A 23,680-nucleotide genomic window follows, 5' to 3' on the forward strand; every position below is an offset into this window, starting at 1 on the left:
CCTTCGTCCCTCCACCAGCGCTGCTCTGCCAAACCAGCTTCCTTTTTCCTGTCAGGGGCTTTGCCATGTTGATCACAGCAGTGGCCCCAACTCCTGGCCTCTCCTCGACTCCTGGCCTCTCCTTGTTTCAGCGGCCACACCACCTGCTCCTTCTTCCTGCTTTTTGTTTTTTTAACCGTCTGACTCTGGCCTTCATTACCGCTGAGTTAGGTGGGACACAAGCCACAGGTTATTTACGAGGGAGCCAGCGCACGTCCCACTCTGCCAGCTATCCGACGGGGATATTTTGGGGCCTTTGGGAGTGACAAAACCTGGCCCTCCACAGCGGTTGGGTGCCGCCGCCACCCTCCCTGTCACTCAAGGCCACAGCACCCGGCTTCCATGTCAGCCCGGCGCCCCTCCTGCTCCTCGGTGCCCCCTCCTCATTAGCGGCGGGCCCGCATCCCCTCCGCTCAGCCCGGAGGGGCAGCGGGGCAGCTCGCCACTGGGGACAGGGACAAGGGCACCCACGGATTAGCGACCCACCGCCCTCCCGGGGACGGCAGGGGTGTCCCGGGCAGCCCAGACCGGTGACACCCCCCCCCCCCGAAAAGAGTTCCCCCCCGTCCCTGGCAGCGTGGGTCCGCGGTGGAGGAGGCCGGGGAGGCCGCGCTCCCCGGGGGGCCGCTTCGCCTCCGCGGGGGCGCCCGGCCCGAGGCCACCCGGCCGCAGCCCCAGGCCTGTCCCTGCGCTCTGCGCCGGGGCTGGGCCCCGCGGCTGCGGCGGTGCGGCGCGGCCTGCCCCGTCCCGGCCCCGCCCGCCTGGCGGCGCGGCCCCGCCCGCCTGACGCGCCGGTGGCGCTGGCGGGCTGGAAGTGGCGTACGTGCAAAGCGGGCCGCGAGAGTGGCGCCTCCTCCTCGCCCGGACACAGCGGCAGAGGCGCGGCGGGGAGAGGCGGCGGCCGCGCCGGCCCGCGCACTGGGGCAGAGAGGCCGGCGGGGAGCGGAAGGCAGCCCCCCCCACCGCGCCAGCCGGCTGCCCCCCGCCGCCGCTCTCCCCCTCGGCCGCGCCGCCGCCGGCGGGGCGGCGATGAGGCGGCGCTAGCGGCGTTAGCAGCGCAGGGAGGGCGGCGCGGGCCCCCGCGGCAGCTCCGCGCCCGGCCGCCCCGAAGGAGGCCGCGGGCCGGCGGAGGCGGAGGGGGCCGCGGCGGAGCCGGGCGGCCATGATGCAGTGAGCGCTCCCTCCCCGCGCGGCCGGGCGGGGGCCCGCGTTAGCGCCGCTCCCGCCCGCCTCCTTACATAACCCTTCGGCGGCGGAGCGGGGCTGCGGCGGCACCACCAGCGCCATGGCGAATGACAGCGGCGGCGGGGCCGGCCAGGGCGGCGGCGAGAGCAGCGGCGGCGGCGGCAGCAGCAGCAGCGAGCGCGACCGGCAGTACTGCGAGCTGTGCGGGAAGATGGAGAACCTGCTGCGGTGCGGGCGCTGCCGCAGCTCCTTCTACTGCAGCAAGGAGCACCAGCGCCAGGACTGGAAGAAGCACAAGCTCATCTGCCGCGGTGGAGGCGCCGCGGCGGCGGCGGCGGCCGCAGCAGGGGGCGCTGCCGAGCCCCGCGGCGGGCACCCCCCGCAGACCCGCGCCCACAGCGCCGGAGCCGCGGCGGGAGGCGGCAGCCGGGCGGCGGCGGGGGCCGCGGCCGGGAAGGGCGCGGCGCCGCCGCCCCCGGAGGCCCCCGCCGAGGCCGCCCCGGTGACCAACAACCACGTCGCCGCCGCAGCCGCCGGCGGTGAGGCGGAGGCCCCGGGCGCGGCCCAGTCCCCGTCGCCCTCCGGGGAGGCGGTGCTGCTGTACCGGGACAAGTCGAACCTGTACCCGGGCGGCGTGCAGGCGGGGCCCGGCGGGGCCGCGCTGCGCCCCAACGGGCAGACGAAGTCGCTGGTGCCGCAGCGGCTGGCGCTGGAGTACATCGTGCCCTGCATGAACAAGCACGGCATCTGCGTGGTGGACGACTTCCTCGGCAAGGAGCTGGGCGGGCTGGTGGCCCAGGAGGTGCGGGCCCTCCACCACACCGGCCGCTTCACCGACGGGCAGCTCGTCAGCCAGAAGAGCGACTCCTCCAAGGACATCCGCGGCGACAAGATCACCTGGGTGGAGGGCAAGGAGCCGGGCTGCCAGACCATCCGGCTCCTCATGAACAGCATGGACGATCTCATCCGACACTGCAACGGCAAGCTGGGCAACTACAAAATCAACGGCAGGACGAAAGTGAGTGCGGGAGCCGGGACCCGCCCCGTGCAGCCGCGGGGAGGGGGTTGTGGCGGGGGTTGCGGGAGCGGGGCGGCGGAGCCGGCGCTTCCCCGGGCAGGGGCGTGTGTGCGCGCACGTGTGCGCCTGTCTGCGGGTGTGCGCCTGTCTGCGGGTGTGCGTGCGTGCGTGTGCGCACGTCCCTCCGTGTGCGTGTGTCGGGGGGTGCGTGCGTGTGCGCCCGCGGCCCCCCGCCGCTTCCCGGAGCCGCCTCCCGGCCGGCCGCGGTGGGACCTTCAGCCCCAGTCGCGGGCCCGGGCCCGGTTGGCCGCAGCCTCGGACGGGTGTTGTCCGCGGTCAGCGCCCGGGGATTGCTCCCGACCGAGCAGGTGTGAAAGGGTTTGTTTGCCTCTTCGCTTTTCCAGAGCAGGGAAAAAAAAAAAGCGATCTCATTTATATTCCTTCCTTTTGTTAAAAGCTTGACTTGGGAGCTTATCCGCTAGCCGATGAGTATTGAAACCCAAGTTCTCCCGTGGTCTCCTGAAAAAAAATGAAAGCAATGTACTCACTGGCTCCTGAAAGGGGGGTAGCCTGTGCTAGGCACCGGCTGTAACGCCGTCTCGGGGGGAACAGCCCCGCACACCTTACCCGGAGCGGCGCTTGCTGAGAAGCGTGAAAAATTCTGGGCATAACGTTTGCAGGCTCGCATGAATGGGTCGGGTTTTGGTAAGTCCTGGCTCAGAATGCGGCCTGCCAAGTGCTGGGCTTAAAAATGCGGATAGGTGCCCCGGTGGCACTGTAAGCCGGTGAGTTACAGTGTGACCCTCTGGCAGCTGGTGTGACAGTGGACAGCCCAGTCACAGCCGTGAGGAGCTGGCTGGCTTTGGGGACAGATTATTTTTTTTTTACTATCATCAAGTCTCTTTTCTGCAAAGATCTTACTCTAGCTGTATTTTGAGACCAGAGAACTGAGTCAGAATCTCCCATTGTCTTAGCCTAATTTGCAATTCCCTTCCAGTCTTTTAAATAAAATTCACGCCCTTGGTAAAGGACTAGGAATGAATATTCATCAGCCTCTTTTCAGTTTAAAAAAAAAAACAAAACACAAAAGAGGAGGGGGAGCCTCTTCACAATTTGCTACCTCTATTAAAACATAAGGAAGCTAGTGAATTGGTAGGAACCATCCCGCCGCAGTGGTTGCACTGTCACAGGCAGACTGTTGTTGCTGCAGCTGCAGAATCTCAGCTGGTAGGAAGCTGCGGGAGGGAGGAGGGGAGAAACTGGAAGGCAAAAAAACAGCCTTGGATTTGTTTGGGGCACGGGAAACTCCACTGATAAAAAAAAGTGGGTGGGAATTTTCATTTTTTTGAAATGGAGTCTTTGCGTACCTTTAGTTGAACCAGTACCGTGCTAAAACTTTTTAATGGCAACATTGTCTAGATTCCTCTTAGATACCTGTTTTCTTGGACTTTTCTAAGCCAACTTATCTTTCAGGCAGTCCTAAACCTCTTCAAGGCCACAGTGCTTCAAACTTGTACTCTAAAAATATCAGCGGCTTTGCTGGGTTTCAATTTTATGCAGTAGAAAGGAATACCACTTCTGTTTTTATGTGCAGTGGTATGCTTCTGTAAATAATATGTGCTGGGGCTTTAGAAAAAGATGTTTGGAACTGTAATCCTGAATGACATGTGCGATTCCTGGACTACTGTATCTTAAGTTTCTAAGTAGTAACTGATACTTTTGCTAATTGTGAAAGATAGAGAAAGATGCCTTCATGCTGCATGCTTTTGTGGAGCAACAGCAAAGCAGTGAAGATTGTTTAGCCCCACTTGGTTTTCAGTCACTGCTGAAATTCCACTGTATTTGGGGGATCAGAACAGGTGCAGGGATCAGATCAGTAAAGGTGCAGTGCATTACTCCTTGGTGGTACAGAAATACATTACTTTCTTCTCACCTTCCCTGCTTATCTCCCCACAAAAGTCAGTACTTGTAGTGGTGCAGGAAAGCTCAGTTCCCTAAAGTTCCAGCAAGAGCAAAATGAAAACTGTCAGTCAGTCTCACAGATTCACCCCTGAGTTGAATAAACAGAAGCAGTTGGTGAGAAGAGATGGGCGAGTCAGTGGAAGAGTTTGATCTGTTGAAATGTGGAGTTTGTCAGTGTTTGGGAATGCAGAACTTCACCTTTCCTCTGCCTTTAGTGTCACAGTCAGTTGAGTCAAAGGGCTGTGGCTGGGAGAGCAATCCGTCAGTGGAAACTTCTTATGTACATCACTTCAGGACTCCTGGCTGTTTAGAGGGGGAAAGAGAAGATGTAAAATAAACACAGGGACAACTCTTGGTTTTCTGAAGTAATTGTTTCTACACTTTTTGCCCCTGCTTTTTCTGAATTGAGGTTTGATGGCATTGCTGCCAGAGTCCCAGTATATTTTTTTATTCTTGGCAGTATAGGTGGATGTGCAGTGGAGATAGTGTAATAGCTGCAACAGGTTACTCTGGAGCTTTTCAGTTAGTGCACTTTGCATGCTGACAGCTGCTTAGTTCATTTAGTCAAGTACAGTCTGCTTTCAAATCTTCATGGGTATGTTGGATTTGCATTCACAGCAAAGACTTTTAAAAAGGAATGATTCACATGCAATATTTATTCTTGCTGGTTTCATTCCAAGTAATAGGACCAAAACACATGGAAATGTAGCCCACATCGACTGAGCTCTTGCAAAGTAATTTTACTATTCCTGCGTGCCTGTGTTGCAATACTGTGGTTTGCATAGTTGTGGAGAACTTAGTGTACCATTTTACTGAAGGTGCTAAATAAACCACTTTGCAGCATCACTGGTGAGATTTGTAATTCCCCAGCATCTGAACCAGCAAAAGAATTCCAGCCCGTGGGGATCCCCCTGCCCTCTCTAAAACACTGCCAATGCTAGCCGCACAAGGTGATGGGTTGGCACAGTATTAAATGATTGCAGTTTGGTACGGCACCTCATGCAACGGGGGACCTGCTAGAATCAGGCTGTGCTCATAAATGTCAGGGATGTAGCTGTGCTGAGGAGATCTGGGGTGGTGAAGTCTAGGAGTTTGTGTTCTCTCAAGAAGTCATATACTGAGAAATCAGATGTCCAGTGTTGTAGCTTTGAGGAGAAGGTGATTTTGTATTAACAGTTCTAAAGGTGTGTTGTTTGGGGTTTTTTTTTAAGCCTAACTTAAATTATTTTTTTTAATTAGACCTTTACAAGCAAAAAACCCAAACCACTTGCAGCCAGTTACTTAAAATATTGTTGTTGGGTTCACTGCAGTGTCTTCTTAGAAAACTGGCTTTGTTTTTTAATGTTGTGCAAGGTTTGGCATTATGTCACAGGAGCTTTTATTGAATCTAACCTTTACCAGATCTAGTTCAAGCTCTGTAAACAAGCATATCCTATTAGAGGGAATGAATCATAAATAAATCCACTCCACAGTGTGCTGAAATTCCTACCCTCTTTCTATTACTGAGTCTTCAAAAATGTTTTGTTAACTAAATATACCTATAAAATCTTAGAGTTTTTTTCTCCGTGCTTTAGCTAGCAGCTGGGTACTTTTGCAGAAATGAATGGATTATAGATCAAAGATTTTAATGACGCTGTTGATCAAGGCTAATTGGTTTTGGGGAAAAATAGCTGTATGTAAAGTGGAAGAGATGATACTTAGATTATCACTTCGAACTTAGTTAAGGCTTATCTTGTATACCTGTTGGTGGTGTTGGCATCGAATTTGCCTTCACTTCTACAAAGTGTCTAGAAGCAGTACGTGAAAAGGGGAAAAGAAACGGGTCTTGAGATATATACTCTGCATCTCTTAGCCTGTAAAACTATCTATCAGGGAAAAAGCTACATTGTTTTAATGGAATCTATTTTAAACTGATTTACATTCACCAGGGCTGGTCTCTTAAGGTAAAGGACAAGAAAGGAGGTAAAATGTTAAGTGTGAGAAACCTGAGATTTTACATTTGAAAGTCTCTGTTAGGGGTTAGGGTAACTGGGCTACCTAGAACTGATCTACTTAAACTGATGTGGTTCTGCTTAGACCTGACCATCAGTAGGTTACTCTCCAGCCTGAAAGGTATCTCTATAGCAGTAGGTATAAACTAGCCAACTACCTTTGAGGTGTGTGGACAGTACAGCAGCAAGTATAAGAGAATGGCTAACTGTTTACTCATCTCAGGAGTCCTGACTTACTGCATTCCTTGCTTTTGTTCTCTTAGTCTCTTTTTTTTCCAGACTCTGCTTCCTTCTTTTCTCTAGCAGATGGTGGCACATACTTGTGTACATGAGCTGTAGTGTCTTTCTCCTACTTCCTGTTATTGTCTAGGTTTTTCTTCTTCCATCTTTTCCCAAAATATTAATTCTGGGGTTTTTCCCTTTATCTTATCAGTTACCACACTTGTACATGCACGTATTTCTGTTTCCTGCCTGTCCTGTCTTAAATAGCTAGCAGAGGTATAAACCCTGTTAATCAAAATCAGGGAATGAAATCCTCCTGAATCTCACCCAGGTGAGAAGGTTTTTCCTCTGTCCATCCACAGAGGCTGAGAAGGGGACAAGGGAGGGGGCAGCTTTATGATTTTTTTGCTAGGTTTCTTTTTCCCCTGTTGTGGACTCTGCTGATCATCTAAAACTTCATAAATCTGAAGTTTGCATCCTTTACTTGTATTGCAATAATACTGGGAGATCCCAGTCATGGGCTGGGTTCCTAATAATCACTGTATAAACTGACACCTGATCTATCAGCTGTTCCTGCTTCTGCTCCCGTCACACCCAGTGCCACCCATCTCCTAACCCTACCCATGCCTTTTATTAGTAGGGGATTGAATAGACAGTTTGACAGTCCCTGTTACATCCCTTTAGTTTTTGCTTCATTCCCACTCCCTTGTAATCTGGCAGGGCAGAAGAGCTACAGTTCAAATTGCTCCATTTTAATGCTCTCCTGTCTACCAGTGGCACCCGCTGCTTCTCAGCCAGCAGTGGCTTCAAAATTTGCTTTATTGGCTGCACATTGTGCAAGCCTGCTTTTGTGCTTTTTCTTGAAATTGTTGAATTACATAATTGCTCATTTCTTACTCTCTCCTTGCCTCCAATCTCAAAATCAAGTGACCTGATTGTAAGTACTTTAACTGCTGCTTATACTTTGTTGGATGCTCTTCGGTTTTCAGCATGGTGCTAGAGCATCCTGGAGTTTTCTGAACACCTTGAATGCTCTGGGTTCAGACTAGGCTGACTGTGCCTTATTAAATTAGTTTCTTTCAAAGTTAGTAATGCTCCTTTAGAAAATAATCCTCTAAGAGTGAGTGGATTTCTCATACCCTGCTGTTAGCTTTTCTAGAAACTGGGAAGAAGAGGCTCTCTGCCCTGGCCATTTATTTATGTAGCAGCTTTCCTACAAACATGTTGGATTAATGTTACCAAGGAAAGAGAAATGTAACTAAGGAGCAGTAATCAGCTGATAGAGCTGAAGCTGTCAGCAGCTGTGTAGCACTGAGTGGGGGCAGAGGGAACACAGGAGGAGGATAGTTAAGTCTGAGTTTTGCAGATGCTGCTTAAAATAGCATACAGGAGACCTGAGCAAGGTTTCTGGATGTTCTTTCTATTAGATCTTATTCTGCAAAATCTAACTGTGAGTGTGTGTGTGGCAATGACAGATGAAAATAAGAGGTAGAGAATAAGGACTCAGTAACCAAGCAGGTACTGAGAAGTGGTGACAGTGGCAGAGCGCCGGTAGAAGGAAGGCGAGCACAGAGGGGTGCAGGGCTCTGCTGCAGCTCGGGTGAGTCCTGCTGTGATCAGAGGACCCAAAGGCTGCAGCTGGGGATCCAGGCTGAGGAGCATCTGTAAAGCTGGGTGCTTCCTCTCAACTTGTTTGTGGCATGCCCGGTTACAGAGATCCTTCTGTATCCTTCTAGGGATTTATTTCACTATGACGCCTTGAATTTATTTCTTGGTAGAGAACTTGCTGATCTAATTGGTTCCTAATGGATGACTGTATGGGTTTGAATTTGTCACTCAATTGTGGGAATGCGTGGCTAGGTCTCTCTCAGTCTGCCAGTACTCACTTGAGTTGCTTGATCTTGATACAGAATATGACCAATGTTCATCCTTACAGATTCTTTTCCTGACAGTGATGTTTCTGTTGGCGATGGTGTTTTCTTCTAGATGAGTGTGCTGGTCAACGAGGGACTTTATGGTGATTAATGGATACTCAGCAGCCCAAAGTTCTTATATCCCTGTTGGGGTAGAGCCCTGACATGTGATGAGTACAGTTTCATTTGTTGTTCCTCATGTGCAAGCATTTTGGGTCCCAAACGGAACAGATGATCAAAAGGCTGTCTGTTGCCTCTAATGCAAATGATCTTTTGATTGAGAAGCAAAGCATCCAGAAAAGGTACTTGTTTATGGCCAGTGAAAATGAAAATGTGAACATTGCTGAGATTCAGGCAGGTTCTCCTACTAGAGAAAATTACAAAGATATACTAGTTTCTGAGGGGCAGCTGTGTGGTGATTGTAACTTTGAAGTGTGGTAGGAATATAGTGTGCCTCAGGGTGGGGAGCACCACCTGTGACTGCTCGGAACTTCCCCATACCCCTTTGTCTTAGGCTGTAGTTCAGTGAACACTTTCAGCTGGCGCTGCTGGAGAAGCAGTCACTCTTCTTTGCCAGCGCAAGTATTTACATGGCCATCCTGTGAACTGGTTTGGGGAACTGATCCATCTGAAAAATAAACTGGCAAAAGAAGTGCTTCTGGTTCAGTGTTCGGATGTTTGTGCTGGCACAGGGGACTGGCAGATGGTGAGACTTTCTTTCAGCGGCAACGCAAATTTATGCCAGCTTAAAGCGTTTGCCAAACTACACCTTAGTTTAACATTTGGAGACTGATTATCCCAAAATTTGCCCCTGAAAGTTTGAACACAGTTTAAGAAATCTTTGCTAGCTATGTATTTTTTTTTTTAATTTCTTAACCTTTCTTTTCTTTGTTCTTCCATGTTCAGTGTGAGACTCAATTCTTGCTGTCAGAAATGCATTCTTCTGTCCTCCAAGGATCTTCCTTGTAACAGTTTTATACAGCTTTGCTGGTCTAACTACCATGTGATCCCATGTAACATGCACAAGGAAAAAAGTATTTTCTCCAAATGAAAAATGATTTTTCCGTGCCTGCCCCCCCCAGCTTCAAAACCAACCTACTGGCCTGATTTCTTAGGCTTGTTGGCTGTCCCTATCCATTATTCTAGAGTTTTATTAGCACCAAAGACATTCTTGGTTTCTCTGTTTCGAGACAGAGCTGGACAGGCGTCTTCCGTGATGAACACTGTGCTGCAGCTTGCTACTGTTTGCTGCTGGCTGCTGCTGGTAAGGAAGGTCCCTGCTCAGCTGCATCCCCTTGTGCCGGGTCCAGCACTTGCTCTGCTTCAGGGGCCCTGTCTGAAATGGGCAATTTCAGTACTATTTCACTTTTCCTGTCCTGTTTCCTCTCTGTTTCCTGGTGCATTAGGATAGCTCTATGAAATTCTCGGTTGGTTTGTTGCTTGGTTTTTTTTCCAGTCATTTTTGAGTGTGCAACTGCAGTTAGTTTTTGAGTTGTTCCTGTTCTGGAGATTAGGAACTTGTAGCCTTGTGGTTTGTGCACATCAGTGATTTCAGTACACTGTGGGTATTTAATTTCATTTTTTTCTGTCAGTGGAATCAATTGATTTTCTGACTGTGTTGCTGCTTTGATGTGCTATGCTGTCTCTCCTGCACAGAATGGGCTCGATTCAATACTGCCCAAAAATCAAGCAGGATACTTCTCGTCATAGCTGTACAGCTCAAGAGGAAGAGCTGTCTTCCCTTGCTGGTGGCCTCTTGGACTGAGATTCCTTGGAAGTGATGTCCTGGCAAGTCATAGGACTGTCTGAACAGCAGTTCTGCTCAAATCTCTGGGTTAGTTGTATCGGTAACCTTGACTGGGTGTTTGAAAGATGTTTTCCCTTTTTCTGGATGATGCTTAATTTATGAGTAGGTTGCAATTAAATCGACAGCATATTACTCTCTTTCATGATGTTTACCTGTGTTCGTGATGTTTGTAATTCAGTTGTGGTGTTTAGACCATCCTGGTTAATATCTGACAGCTTTTGGCTTGAACAGGCTAGGTTGCTATTGGAATTTTGCAGAATGCTGTCTTTCTAGTTGCCACCGTGCTGTCCTGTACTGACTGCTAGTATGTATGTACCCGTAGGTATGTACATAGTATACTTGTAGCTAGTAAGCCCCATTTAACCTTGTAGCTTAAATGAAGGCTTTCTACCACAGCAGAAAGGAATCTTGTTTCATAAAAGGGGAACGGGTGCTCCATATAGAGCAAAAGTTTCTTCTTGCCCATCCAGAAACTAAATCAGTTTTCTTTAGGCTCCTTGGAGAGCTCTTGTACAAAGACAGCACTTTTGTCAGTTCAGAATTCAGTTTGGGACTGTTGTGGTGGGTTGGTTAGTTAATTCTTCAGTGGGATGCTCGTGGGGCTTCCTATCTCTCGTGCTGCTGTATTTTGTTACTTTACAGTAAGGGGGTGACTGTGGACAATCCAAGGACTGTGCAAGTGTTTTTTGGAAATAAACTTACTCGGAATATATCAATACAAGATCTTTGGCATGTTTTTTACACTATGCTAAGGAAATAACTTTTTGAAAGCAGTATTTTCAGTGAACAGAACAGTGAAGTTATTTGACTTTGCAGCTACTACTGAATGGAGTAATTGTTATTTATGATACCCTTTTTATCTTCCACGTTCGTGACTGTCTACTTAGACCCTTCAAAAGGAGGACTAATGCTGGTCTTTGTGCCCTTTTGAAAAAGTCATTCGGTGCTCATTAAATCCTTGTAAACTTCTTCCTGTTTCTGAAGATTGTTGGTTCACGATAGATGGTCAAGCATATTTTCAGTGCAGGCTTGTGCCAGAATTAGCTGGTAAGTGGCAGTCGTAACCTTCAGGTTGAAAGTGAGTTCACTCACTGTTCCAAGGCAGTGTCTGTCAAAACCAGAGCAATGCTTTTATGCACGTAACAGCTGCTTACACCTGAAGACTTTCTTGTTCTTTGGTATTTAACTTAAAGCTACTTGAAAGTATTTTTGTTAGCATATAATGTTATAAATAGGAATCGGGTAGAAATGTGCGTGCCTGCGCGTCTGTATGGACATTGTGCATGAAGGTAGGGCGGTTATGTATATGTTCTGTGCATAGTGCTCTAACAAAGAGATGAAGACCATACCTGTAGTGTAATGAACATGGCCTAATGAAAAATACTATTTTGTACCTGAGGATTAATTTTACACATTACTTTAGGGTCAGACCAGCTTAGAGCACATAGTTTGACCATGGAGGCATTCTGGACTGTACAAATGACATACAACTTTGAGGAGATGCTGCTACGCGGCCCCAGTGTGCTGCTGTGAGAGCAGAGCCTGAGACTGCCTTGCCTTGTTTCAGCAAAAACAAGCATTGTGTTGAAAATGATACAAAGGTGAACGCAGTGAGGAAGCTGTTCTCCCTTTTGGTCCTAACAGGATGGAGGAACAGATGCGTTGATTGTTAGATGACTGTAAGAAGTTTGAAAATGCAGTAAGCTGGCTGAAGACTTGAGGAGTTTCTATGTATTTGCTTGGTTTGGTTTTTTATTTTTATGTAAAGATATTTTAAGTCTGTTTACAGGCGGAACTTGTATTGTCAATTCACATCACTTCATTCTGTTGCTGGCTCAAAATTCTTGGTGAAGTAGCAGAGGCTGTAGGTTTCTCTGCTGGGCATACACTTGCTGTGGCTTGCTGACCTTCTGGTGTGCCAGGGCCTGTTATCTTCCTGCTTGCGTAGTTCAGAAGGTTGCAGCTATATAGTTAGAACAGTCCTGAAGTTACTAGTCAAATTAAACCAAAACGTTACACAGTGACTAACCTGACTGTTGTGATAACGTGGAATTTAAATTGCTATACATCAAAAACTTGGTCCATACTAATTTTGAGGCAGAAATCCTCTTATGTTTAAGTTCCCTGCAGTGTGAAAAAGTCCAGGGATGCAATGTGTGAAAGGTTTCCAAAGCGCTTTGTAGTTGGTTAATAACGTATCGTTCTCATTGCTGCTCTCTGTCCTGTTTAAGCAGCTAATCCTTGCCTTGGACACCAAGCTCCCTCAACAGCTTCTGCGGTATTCGGTCAGCATGTGGTCTGTGCTCTGCTGAAGGCATCGGGCCGTTCCAGTTCCAGCGGTTGCTGCGTTGCTGTTCAGGCAGCTGGCACACAGCCTTGCTGCTGTGAGAAAGGAAACTGTGGCCAGCTGATAAGGGCATCTTAAACTGCCTCGGTTTCAGCTGGCATATTATATGATGCCCAGTGAAAGAGCTGCTGGCTAATCATACCTCTGTTTGGCTTAACCTTATTTATGTCTCCTTTAGCCCCTATATGACAGAGCATCAGCCAGTCAATAGCACTCTTCATAATAGTGGATTCGCTTTTTCAGGTCATACGGGGAGAGGCTGAGAGAGCCTGAGGGAGCCGGGGCTGCTGATACTGGAGAGGAGAAGGCGCAGGGGGACTGTACCAGTGTCTACAGATACCTGGATGGGGGGAGTGAAGAAAAGGGAGGCAGGCTCTTCTCAGCAGTGCCCAGTGACGAGGCAGCGGGCACACTGAAATGCAAGAAATCCCATTTAAACATAAGAAATGCTTTTTCCACTGTGAGGGTGATCAAACAAAGAAGTGGGTTGCCAAAGAGGTTGTGGAGTCTCCATCCTCAGAGATACTAAAAACCTGACTGCTGGTCACCCAGCCTGCTGTGGGTGACCCAGCTCTGAGCAGGGCACTGGACCAGATGTTCTCCAGAGGCGCCTGCCAACCTCAGCCCTCCTGTAGGAAAAAAATACTGCAGTTTGGAGCGGAGGAGATACAAAACAAGCCAATTTTTGTAGTCTATTAAAATAGGGTTTTTTTTCCAGCAATGGCACAGTCAGTAGTAAGTCCTGCTTATTGCATCTCTGAGTGAAGTGCCCAGAAGTCTGTCTTCCTACTAGTGGTCATTTGCTTCTTAAAGGAACATTGTGGTTGGAGATGTAAGTAATGTAACAGTTTGAAATATTCTGGGCTCAGATCCCTTTTGGTCATCCAGGTGGTCACTTGTACTACAGTCTGTGCTGCTGCCTCTTCACTGTTTTCTCCCATGTTGCCTGTTTTACAGTTCATATGTGCATATGCCCATTACACAGTCCTGTCCTAGCATAGCCTGTTGATTTAAAGCATGTGTACAATTCACAAGACTGATTTAAGCAAAAGTTTAAGAAATTAAAATCAATTATTTATCTATAGGGGGGCTCATACGTTCTTTCCAAAATTATTTTAAAGTTATATATGATTTTGGGACCTCTTCTATAGTGAGAGGGCATAGTACACCAGGGGTAGCTATCCTTTCTTTGCCAGACAGACAGAAAAGTGAAATATGCTGTTTCAAAGCCACAAACTACCAAAAAGTGCTTTACTTTAATATTTCCCATATTTTTTACTTTATTTTATGTAGCAAATTTGTGACAAACCTCTGGACAAAATTATTTTCGGTACATTTTAGTTTTATTTTACTTAAGAAAAATGCCACCCACTTAACATGAAAAACGGTTTCAGAGAAGTGCGATGAGGGAACCTTTGAACAGGTAAGAGTCAGGCTCGCATACTTTTGTCAGGCTGTTGTATAAATCAAAAACCTGCAGCTTGCAAGTTACAGTCTTCCCCCTGCCCTGTTTGACTTCGGGCCATGTTTCTTTCACCTGTATTCCCCACGCATACTTGCTGCTCCTGCCTGTGCTCCCCTGGAGACCTCGGTCCGCAGCGGTGGTCTCCTTTGCTGTTGAACTCAAGGAGAAGGAGCAGGTGCTGAGAGAGGCGGGCTGTGCCTGGCAGGGATGCAGAGGACTAGGCTTGCCTTGCTTGCTGCTCTCTGCCAGGTACTCAGCAGTTGCAGGCACTCTGTTGATGGGCTCTCCTCTGCAAGGACTGCCTTCAAAAGATAAGAGCCGTGTTGCCTCTCGGGAGGTGCCAGTTTGACCATCCGTGCCCTGTATCTAGTTGCAATTTGAAGCCAGATGGAGTTGTGCTCATCTGAAGTGACCTTCTGTATGAACTAGATGCAAGACCACCCCTGAATTGTAGCTTAAAGCTATGTGTTTTTGAAGAGTATCCAGTCTTGCTGTAAAAAAAAAAAAAGGGGGGAGGGGGGCATTGAAACCAGCTGTCCTTACTGTTCAAATGCTGATGACGCACTCTGCTCAAAACTTAAACCATTTTTGCACTCTGGCTAATTAGTTTCCGTTTCTACCAAGTTGCTTTCTCATATTTGCTAGATGGGAGTTCTTCCTTATCGGATGTCTCTGTTTCACACAAGTTATTTGTCATCTGTTACACCATTATGTATTTGTTGTAAATAATAATTGGTGTGCATATGAAGCTTTGAAATGTATGTAAACTCGTGCTTTTATATACCATCCATCTTCTGGCAATTCAGGAACTCTCTGAGCCACAGGTGGCCTCTGGACCACTACTCATAATGCGCACAGATGGATGGACATATTTGCCATTAATTTATGTAATCTTGTTTTAAAAGCCATTTGTACTTTTGGCCTCTGCAACATCCTGTAACGACAAGTCCCGCAGTTTGATTAGATGGAAAAGGAACTTCCTTTTGTTTAAAACCTACTGCCTGGTGATTTCAATGTCTTCTAGACTCTGTATTGTGAAAGCTCATTTCCCAGTAGTTTTTATTTTTTCTGGTTTCAGAAGTCTGGCATTTTCTTCCATATATTTTTCAGCTGACACTCTTTCCCTCCTAAACTGAAGAATTGTAGTCTTTTTAGTATTTCTTCAGATGCGTACTGTTCCACGTTTCTGGTCATTCCTGCTGCTCTTCTGTGCAGCTTTTCTGGTTCTGCTAATCCCTCTTTAAGGCAACCAGGATTACAGTATTAATGTACAGGTACAGTGATGTATTCTGTGTTGCCTTTCCCTGTCTAGTGTTTTTCGATACTTCAGTTGCCTCTGCTCTGCTGCTGAGATGCACAGGAAAACTGCCTGTGTTTACTACAGTTTTTTCTAAAGTGATGCTATCTAGTTTAGAAGATGTCACTATGTATAAGGAGGCTTTTTTTTTTTTTTGCCAGAGAGCATTCCTTTGCACTTACTCTTCACTGAATTTCACCTGCCATTTTGTTGACCAGGCACTTGGGTATCATTTTACCCTTCTGTGCATCTTTCTGCAGTCAGGACTAGGATGGTTCACGCAACATATATCCATATTGCATGTAAACACTGCCACGCTGCTGCTCACCCCCTTTTCCCGGACCATGTATGAAAAGTACAGGTCCTGTGGGGATCCTGCTGGTAACTCATTTTTCACTTGAAGGAGGTTAGTTTGCTGTAGTGAAATTACTATTGCAATTTACTATTTTATTGCTATTTGCTTTGCCTGTTCCAGTATTTTTGGAATGCCTCAGGAGTAAGATCCATGCTTAAATGCTTAATACTTCAAAATGTCTAATTTTTGCATTAAAATTAATGTATCGACTAAATTTTCATTAGATCTCCATTATAGCTTGTAGAAAATGACATGTAGTGACTGCTGAAGGCCTTCTAACACCTGGCACAGACTCAAGAACAACACAGGAGTTCCTAGACTGGAGTCCTGACTTAGTCATTTTCCTCAGTTAAAATAGAAAATGGGAGTGGTCACTCATGAGCCAAAAGCTGCGCCAAAATTGTATTGCAGGCTATATAGGTATTAATGAGATAAACGTACATTATTTTTACCTATTTAGTCCTATAACTTTTTATAAAGAGCCTTGCAAATATGGAAAATAATATTCCTTTACAGGACAAGAAACATAGATGAAGATACTATCAACTACCTTTGTTTTCAGTTTGTCTTCTCATATAGCAACCTGGATGTTGCAGAGATGTTTCTGATTTTTACTTTTTACTGTGCCTTTCAGTCTTCCTAAACACATATCCTGCTACTTCGAAGGCACATCCATTGAAAGACAAAGCTAGTAAGAAATAACCCTTCCTCACTATTGAGGCTTCAGCTTCTACAGTTCAACTGGCAATATCTCCATAGTAAAACCCCAAAGAAAGAATGCCTTGGAATGAGGGAAATTTCAAAACACTTTTTTTTATCCACACCCCCCACCCCCCAGTTTGGGTACAGCTTTCCAGAGGGACTGAAGGAATTCTTCAGGGGCTCGGTGGAGAACAGAATTTGCCAGGGATAGGAAGAGGGAGTGCCTTTGAGGTTTCTCCCTTTGAAAAACCCTTAAACTTTTTTTTTGTCAGCTTCCTTCATTTGCAAGGAAGAGTTATCTTTGCTTTGGAACCCTTAATTGAGGTTGCCTTTACAGAGGAAGAACATTCTTGTTTTCCAGAGTAACTTTCAGTAGTCTTGCTGATAGTTGCATAGCATTGCTTGTATTGATCCTGGGAATAAAATAAAGTCTTTTTAACGGCACTTGAGGGTTTGTGTGTGTGCCAAGTTGGAGGACCAGTCGATACGCTTGAGGGCAGAGCTGCCATTCAGAGAGATGCAGGCAGGCTGGAGGCATGGGCCAGCAGCAGCCTTACGAAGATCAGCAAGGGCAAATGCAAAGCCCTGCACCTGGAAGAGCCCTGTGCAGTGGTATGGGCTGGGGACCAACAAGTGCTGGGTGAGGGGGATCGTCACCTCCCTCAGTCTATAAGCTCTGCTCCTGGTAGTGCAGCCTGGGGTGCTGTTGTCCTGCCCAGCTGCCACTGTACACTGCTGGCTCCTATTGAGCATCCTGGGCTGTGTTGTTTTCGGGTTGCATCATAAGCTCTGTTTTCCTATTTGTGAATATAGTTTTAAACGGTTTTAAAGTAACCGGATGATCTTGTTATGTGTTACTGCCTATAGACTTGAAACCCATTTTGCTCATATGAATAAGCAATACAAAATCAGTGCTTTCCCTGAAGAATTATAATTAACTATTAGCTAAATCTTCATACGTAATAATTCTGTGAGTACCCACCCCCCAGCAAAAACTAGGTAGTTAATTGAAACATTAAATAAGTCAATTCCATTTGGAACTAATGGAAGAATTTTGTTAGGAACACTGCAGTTATCTATTATTACAACACCTGCGATTTGAATTGACTTTTTTTGTTTAGAGTTAGCTTTTTGCAAGGCCTCTCTCTGTGAACATTTTATCTGGGAGACAGATTATGTGAGCAGCCTTCTGCACACAGCTGGTGGATATGAGCAGGGTAGTGCTGTGCTGTGCATGGAGCAGTGGCTTTTTTCTTCTTTTCAGTTGCAATTCTGTGTGCTGAGAGTAACCTCTGATGTCCGAGATGTTTTGTAGTGCGGTTGATTAAGGGACCGGAGGACACAGAAAAACAATAATAGCTGAGGCCTGATGGGGTATCTCAGTCATTAGTGCTTGCAGCTTGATTTCATGGGGTTAGTAGCAGGGCAGTCACAATTAAAACCTGTGCTGTGGAACTTGCTCCCTTTGTTATTGTAGTGCGTGTTTGGCAAGCACCTCTGCCATCCACGGATTCTTACCCGCTCCTCCTCTTCCTCCCTCTTACTCACTTCAGCCTTTCTCTGGCTTCAGAATTGGTTTTCCTCTCTTTTGGTTGCACATCTCAGATCAGGTGAAGACTTAGGGAAGTTACAAAGTGAGTTCTGGGATGTGTAGTAACTTTACTGTAAAGATACAGGGCCATCTACTACACATAATGGAAGTTAGTAAATCAGTTGGCTGCCCACGGGTAATTTCCTGAACTGCTGTCTCCTATTCAGAAACTAGTATCCACTGTTAGTGTACAATAATAGATACATGTTTTAGAAGATCTGTTGTTTATTTTCAATAATGATGTAGAAATTTCATTCTAAAATGCAGTCTATGTCTGAAAAATATACTTCTGCCAACCGTGAAAGCTGAAGTGATTGCCTGCTGACTTGAAGGGGAAGTTGATTTCTTGTATAGAAACCTGGAATCTAGTATTTTGTGGAATTGATTATTGTTCCACTTGTTCCTTAGTTCACATGGTATTCAGCATTATTTTCCCCCTTCTGGTAATCAGACTTTTGTCAGTGCTGCTATTCCTTCTGGTGTCTGCTTCTCTTTCTTCATCTTCCTTTCATTTCACTGTATGTCATCTGTCCATCAGTAATTTCCACTGCTGTTGCTTAAGATGATGAGGAGTTCATATCCTTGAGTTGTTTCAGGGTGTTTGCAGACTGAGGCAAACAGTTTTTCATAAATTATGTTCTTGCATTCATTTTTCTATTTATCTTTTTTTTTTTTTGGTCACAGCTTAAAGCTGGGAACAGACTTTGAAAAATAAAACTTAAGCTCTGCAGATCTTGCGTGTAGGTTGCATAAATAAGTCCTATGGATCAGTCCTCATGGTCTGATGTGACACCTCTGATCTAAGATACTATTGCTAATCCCTGCAGTCTCTCCCCAGTGAGTACAGTAGACTATAAAGCCCTAACTGTCCTTTGGTTTACCACAAGAATTCCTGCTAATTGGGTTTTTAGGGACAGACAGAAAAACCTTTCTGCAGAAACATGAGAGAATGAGGTGTGCATGTTCTGTCTTGAAATCCATCATTTCTAGGTGGGATGTGGAACAGTGTGCTTCCCTTTTTTACCAAACACGGTGCTTTTAAGAAGGTTTAAGAGTATGTAAGTACTGGCTGCATGCTAACTCAGCCGGTGTTAGGATTTCTAACTTTCTCTGTGAGCATTTGGGGAGAGAGGTCCTGGTTTTGTGCTCTTCTGAATGCCTTGAAAGAGGAAAAAGACCTCAGTGACATGTTTCAGAGAGGCTTTTTTCTTGTTCCCCTCAATGTCAGGTTTCATACACTTACAGTGTTTCTTCTTATGTCATCGCTTTATGTGGAATTTGGGTTCTGTCATCTTCAGATTTTCAGAGTGGAGTTTGAGGTTAGCATCCTACTTCTAACCACAATACTTGTTGAGTTAGTCAGTTATAGCAATGGTGATTGACAGGAGCCTTGACAGATAGCATCAACAGGTATTTTAGTTGTTGTTCACAGAAAAGGGCTGATCTGTGGAGAAGCCTACTTGCCTTTTAGGAAGGGTGAATAATTTGATGATATATGAAATACTACTTTTGTTATTGAAATAGCGGCAAGGAGGAAAGTAGGTAACATTTTTGCCTGGATTGGTTGTTTTCGTAGCAGTTTCCTAATGCAAAGTATAAATGGACTTGGAACAAACCAGATGGGTTCCTTTTAATTAATTGATAGTTGGTAATGCAGCATATTTTATTTTTCCCAAGGCATGAGGGTGATGTCTTTTTCCATCACTCTGGTCTCTTGGGGCATAAGTGGTTGCAACCGATGGGGAGAGCGGGGAAGAGCCTGTTGGAACAGCATCAGGGAGCTCTGCTCTCTGCAGGAGCTCCTAACCTAAAGATGATCTTGTTGCTGCCATGAGCGTAGATTTGCTGTAGAGTCAGCTGAATTGGTGTTTAAGAAGACAGTGGAGCTTTTGTATCGGCTAGATGAGGATGGGCAGTTTCCTCAGGTGTTTCTTGTAGCCTGGAGTCAGTGTTGGGTACATTGAGATCTTTCTCGTGCTCACATGGCCACGTACTCCTAGAGCAAATACGTGGCATTCCTGAGCCACCCTCCTCTAGCAGTTGCACGGAGTGGAGGCAGAATGCCTCCTTAACCTGAAATAACGTGGCTGGCTCTGCTGGGACATACGTGGAAGGGGTGGGTTTTGCAGTCACTTTTCTGGCTTGCGTGCCAACGTCAGCAGTCCTGCTCCTGGCGTTTATGGTCAGCCCTTAACTCTGTGTGGCCACAGCTATTCCTCAAGGCTTTCAAGCACTGATGGGAGCCCGACACAGCTGGGACGCCAGCAGATTTGTATAATGCCTGCTTACGTTTGAACTGGAAACACTGGGTGATTGGTTAAAACCAAAAAAACCCCAAGTGTTGTTTATACCAGCTGGGAGAGAGGCCCTATTACAGTGTGATGGTGGGATTGTAAAGGAGGGCTTGGATGGAGACAGTTCATGTGTGTAAGCCCGTAAAAAGCAGTATGGGCAGAGTCAGCATTTCTTGGATTTAAATTGTAGGTGACTTGAAAGCATATGACAGGCTGTTTATTGCTGTTTGGCTTTAAACCTCCATCAGGCTTTTGTGCAGTGTTATGTAAATTAAAGCAGTGCTTTGTCTATTAGCATTTCAGCGCATAGTTATTTGTTTTTTTAATTTATAAATAATTTCAAAGGATTGTCTAGACTGTAATAGTGGGACTGAATGCTGTAGTGTATGGTGTCAAGTTTGGAATGCTGTGGGTGTGCTGAATCTTGTATGTCCCCTTGCAAATATAATTAAGAACTATTCTAAAAATAATTTTCCTCAACATACTGTTGAAGGCAGTAAATCCTTCTGTGGTTAAAATCTAGAGGTGGTAGCTGAGACCTTGACTTTTGGACACTTTAATTAATGTTCATGTAGATGCAGTAAACTTAAAATACTAACAGTACACAAGTATCTTCAAGTATCTGGCTAATCATGGTACTAAATATGCAATTCCATTACCATGCAGTTGCACAACATTCAAATTTATGTGAAGATATCTTTCCTGCAAGTTAAATTTCAGTTATATCGTTATTTTGCTCCTTAAAGCAGAAACAAAATTACAGTTTTAAGTAAGAAATAACTAAAATCAGTCCTTTTCTGTTTTTATATATATACATATATCTCCCCTAGTATTTAGCAAAATGATCATGTACAGTTTCTTATCTTCTATAGGGAAGAAGTTCCAGGCTTCTCAGTATGTACAGTTTTGGGGAGAGAATGGTAGTGATGATGAGTGATATTCTTTAACTGGCAAATCTCTCAGCCATTCACATTCACAGATATTACAGGAAGATTTTATTTAAAAATAGAAACAAAAACCAACCATCCTTTACCCGCCCTTAATCCTTAGGGTTTCTTCTTCCCCAGCCTCTTCTGGTATTAAGAAGTATAAAAAGTCTCCAGCTTTGAAGTTTGGGCTAGTGTGCATGCTTTATTTTTAAGGTAATGTAAGTTCAGTTTATCTGGTAGATCTCACACAACTAAACAAATTCACTGATCATATGTAATAATCTTAAAATAGGTAACCACGCTTTTTCATGTGTCATCCATCGGTGTGCCTGATGATGTCATGTGGTTGGATCTAGAAATCTGGTGTGCACGAACTACTGTCAGAATATATTTTAAGTGATGTAGCTGAATGAGACTTAGCTTCTTACTATTTTAGTGCACTATCGTAATTTGCTTTAGTGTTGGGTTATTTTTAGTTCTTAAAGATGTTGCTTCTCTGCACTCTTTCTGAATGGTTAGTGATGAAACTAGTAAGTTGACTAGTCTCATGCGAGAGCAGAACATTCTGCCCCGTCTTGGGGGGGAAAAAAAAGTTTCAAAGTACTTATTTTCTAAATGGTATTATTTGTTTCAAAGCATTTATAATGTTAAATTAAAACCAGACTCTTAAAATTTGTGTTGATTGACTTATTTCTCTGTCAAATTTTTGTACAGCGCCAAAACACTGAGTCACCAGTCTGCTTCTCTTGGAGAGAATGGGGAGTTATCCATGGAGGACAGCCAATTCTACAAACACATTTTACATTATTCAACAGCTGTTTGAATCTGAAGTGTATCGGTCAACTTATTTAATCACAAAGTAGACAAATTTAGATTGACACAAATTAAAGTTTGCTTTAAACCGTTCTCAGCTGTAAAGTCGAGCGTTGTGTTTGCTCCTAGGCTTTTAAGAGAGAACTTTCTGCCCCTGGTGACAGTGCTTTTCATCTACCTTCTTTGGGAAGCCTCGATGAGGTATATCTGGGGGATTTTTTTGTTTGTTTGTTCTAGGTTATTGACTTTTTTAGTTTGTAGTAGACTTCGATATCAAAACTCTCAGAATGTGTTGTGTTGAACCTTAGGGGAGCTATTAGTGCTATTAGTGCTTTGAAGCACTAACCAGCTTGGATGTGCTCATATTAAATCTTTTTTTTTTTAAGGGAATGCAGGTGGTTTAGGCTTGAAGACATTGTTTATATTCAGAGATGCATTAGATAAACTTTACTTCTTTTTTTAATACCCTGTTTAAGCCAGCGTGCAACTCTCTGTATACTCTTTCAGATTTGAATGAAGTTTTCTTTCTGTAATTTATTTTCCTAATAAGCAGTTAGATTAAGTTCATGGAAGCTAGGCCTTCATAAGATGGAAGGACTGCAGGGGTTATTTGCATCAGTGTCACGGATTCAGTTGTTTTTAAAAAGCACCTTTTGGTTGAACTGGCACAATTTTGAGAATAGGCATGTCCTACCTAACTTGGCTAGCAGCCTGGAAAATGCCAGTGTGTTAGCTATTAAGAAAGATACAATCTTTATTTTTTTCCGTGAAGCTTGTCTGACTCAGTGATCCCTCCTCTTTGCATTTGGAGATTTGAGACTTGCAACATTACAAACTCAGGTACAGGAGAGCAGACAGAACCTCATTAGTGTTTAAATGTTGTTATCTCAGTTTAGAGATAAACTGAGTTGTTTGTTGGGAGTTGCAGGACTTCAGCTGGGAGTTGGTAAGTGTATTTTAGGTCTTCCTGTTATGTCTATCTATAATACTGGTTTCAGTTGCTCATCAGCTCACCTTTTGAGATGCGTTTCTCTCATTGCCCTGCTTTCCTCAGGGCTCTGTCAAAGCCTTGATGCCTTCTGTCCCCACGGTGAGAATCTCCACCATCTCCCCCAGGTTAACGGCTCTTGTTTGATAGTTTCGTGGGAGCTTCTCTTTCCTATGTAAGTCTTTTATTAGATTTATTCATTGAAGTGTGAGCACATCCCACATTCACAGTCATTTCCTGAATATTAGACTTAAGCAACTGCAGTTCTGGGGTTTCTGTGCCATTTGGAAAAACTGATGAATTATCCATATTTGTATGCAAGTTTCTTCAGCAATTCAAAAGCTCATGAATGTTTCTTAGAGCCTATGCGCATGCATGAATGAAAGGAATGATATTTGGAAATCAGCTTCATCTGATCTTGCTGTTGAGCGCAGTTAGAATGGAACGGTAAAGGGGGAGTACCAAACTGCATGCAGCTACAGCAAAAAGTACCTGAGCTTGTTTGCTGAGTGGCACCTTGGTTACGTTCAAGGTGTTTGGCTTAAATTCAGGCTCTGTGTGGATGGATCTTCTGGCCCTAGAGTGCTGGGCTGACCACAGCCACTGAACAAGCATGAAAGCTTCTGCCTTCTGATTTGCGTCAGTTTACTAGGATGTGCGAAATGAATAGTGTAAGCAGGTAAATGTCACTTAAAACCGAAGAGAAGACTAAAGCAGTGACTTAATTTGCAGAGAAGTTGAAGAGCCTGCTGCTGGGCTGCT

The 23,680-nt window shown here is 45.5% G+C and overlaps 1 protein-coding gene across 1 annotated transcript in view; it reads left to right on the forward strand.

Annotated features, from left to right (window-relative positions):
• The first annotated feature begins 1,324 nt into the window (after positions 1-1,324).
• Positions 1,325-23,680, forward strand: part of EGLN1 (egl-9 family hypoxia inducible factor 1) — a 35,478-nt gene continuing 13,122 nt past the window's right edge. Inside the window, exon 1 of the mRNA XM_059830623.1 lies at positions 1,325-2,242. Coding sequence (XP_059686606.1) covers positions 1,325-2,242 — 918 coding nt within the window. The remainder of the gene's footprint in view (positions 2,243-23,680) is intronic.

This window comes from Gavia stellata, chromosome 2, assembly GCF_030936135.1.
Source record: "Gavia stellata isolate bGavSte3 chromosome 2, bGavSte3.hap2, whole genome shotgun sequence".
NCBI lineage: Eukaryota > Metazoa > Chordata > Aves > Gaviiformes > Gaviidae > Gavia > Gavia stellata.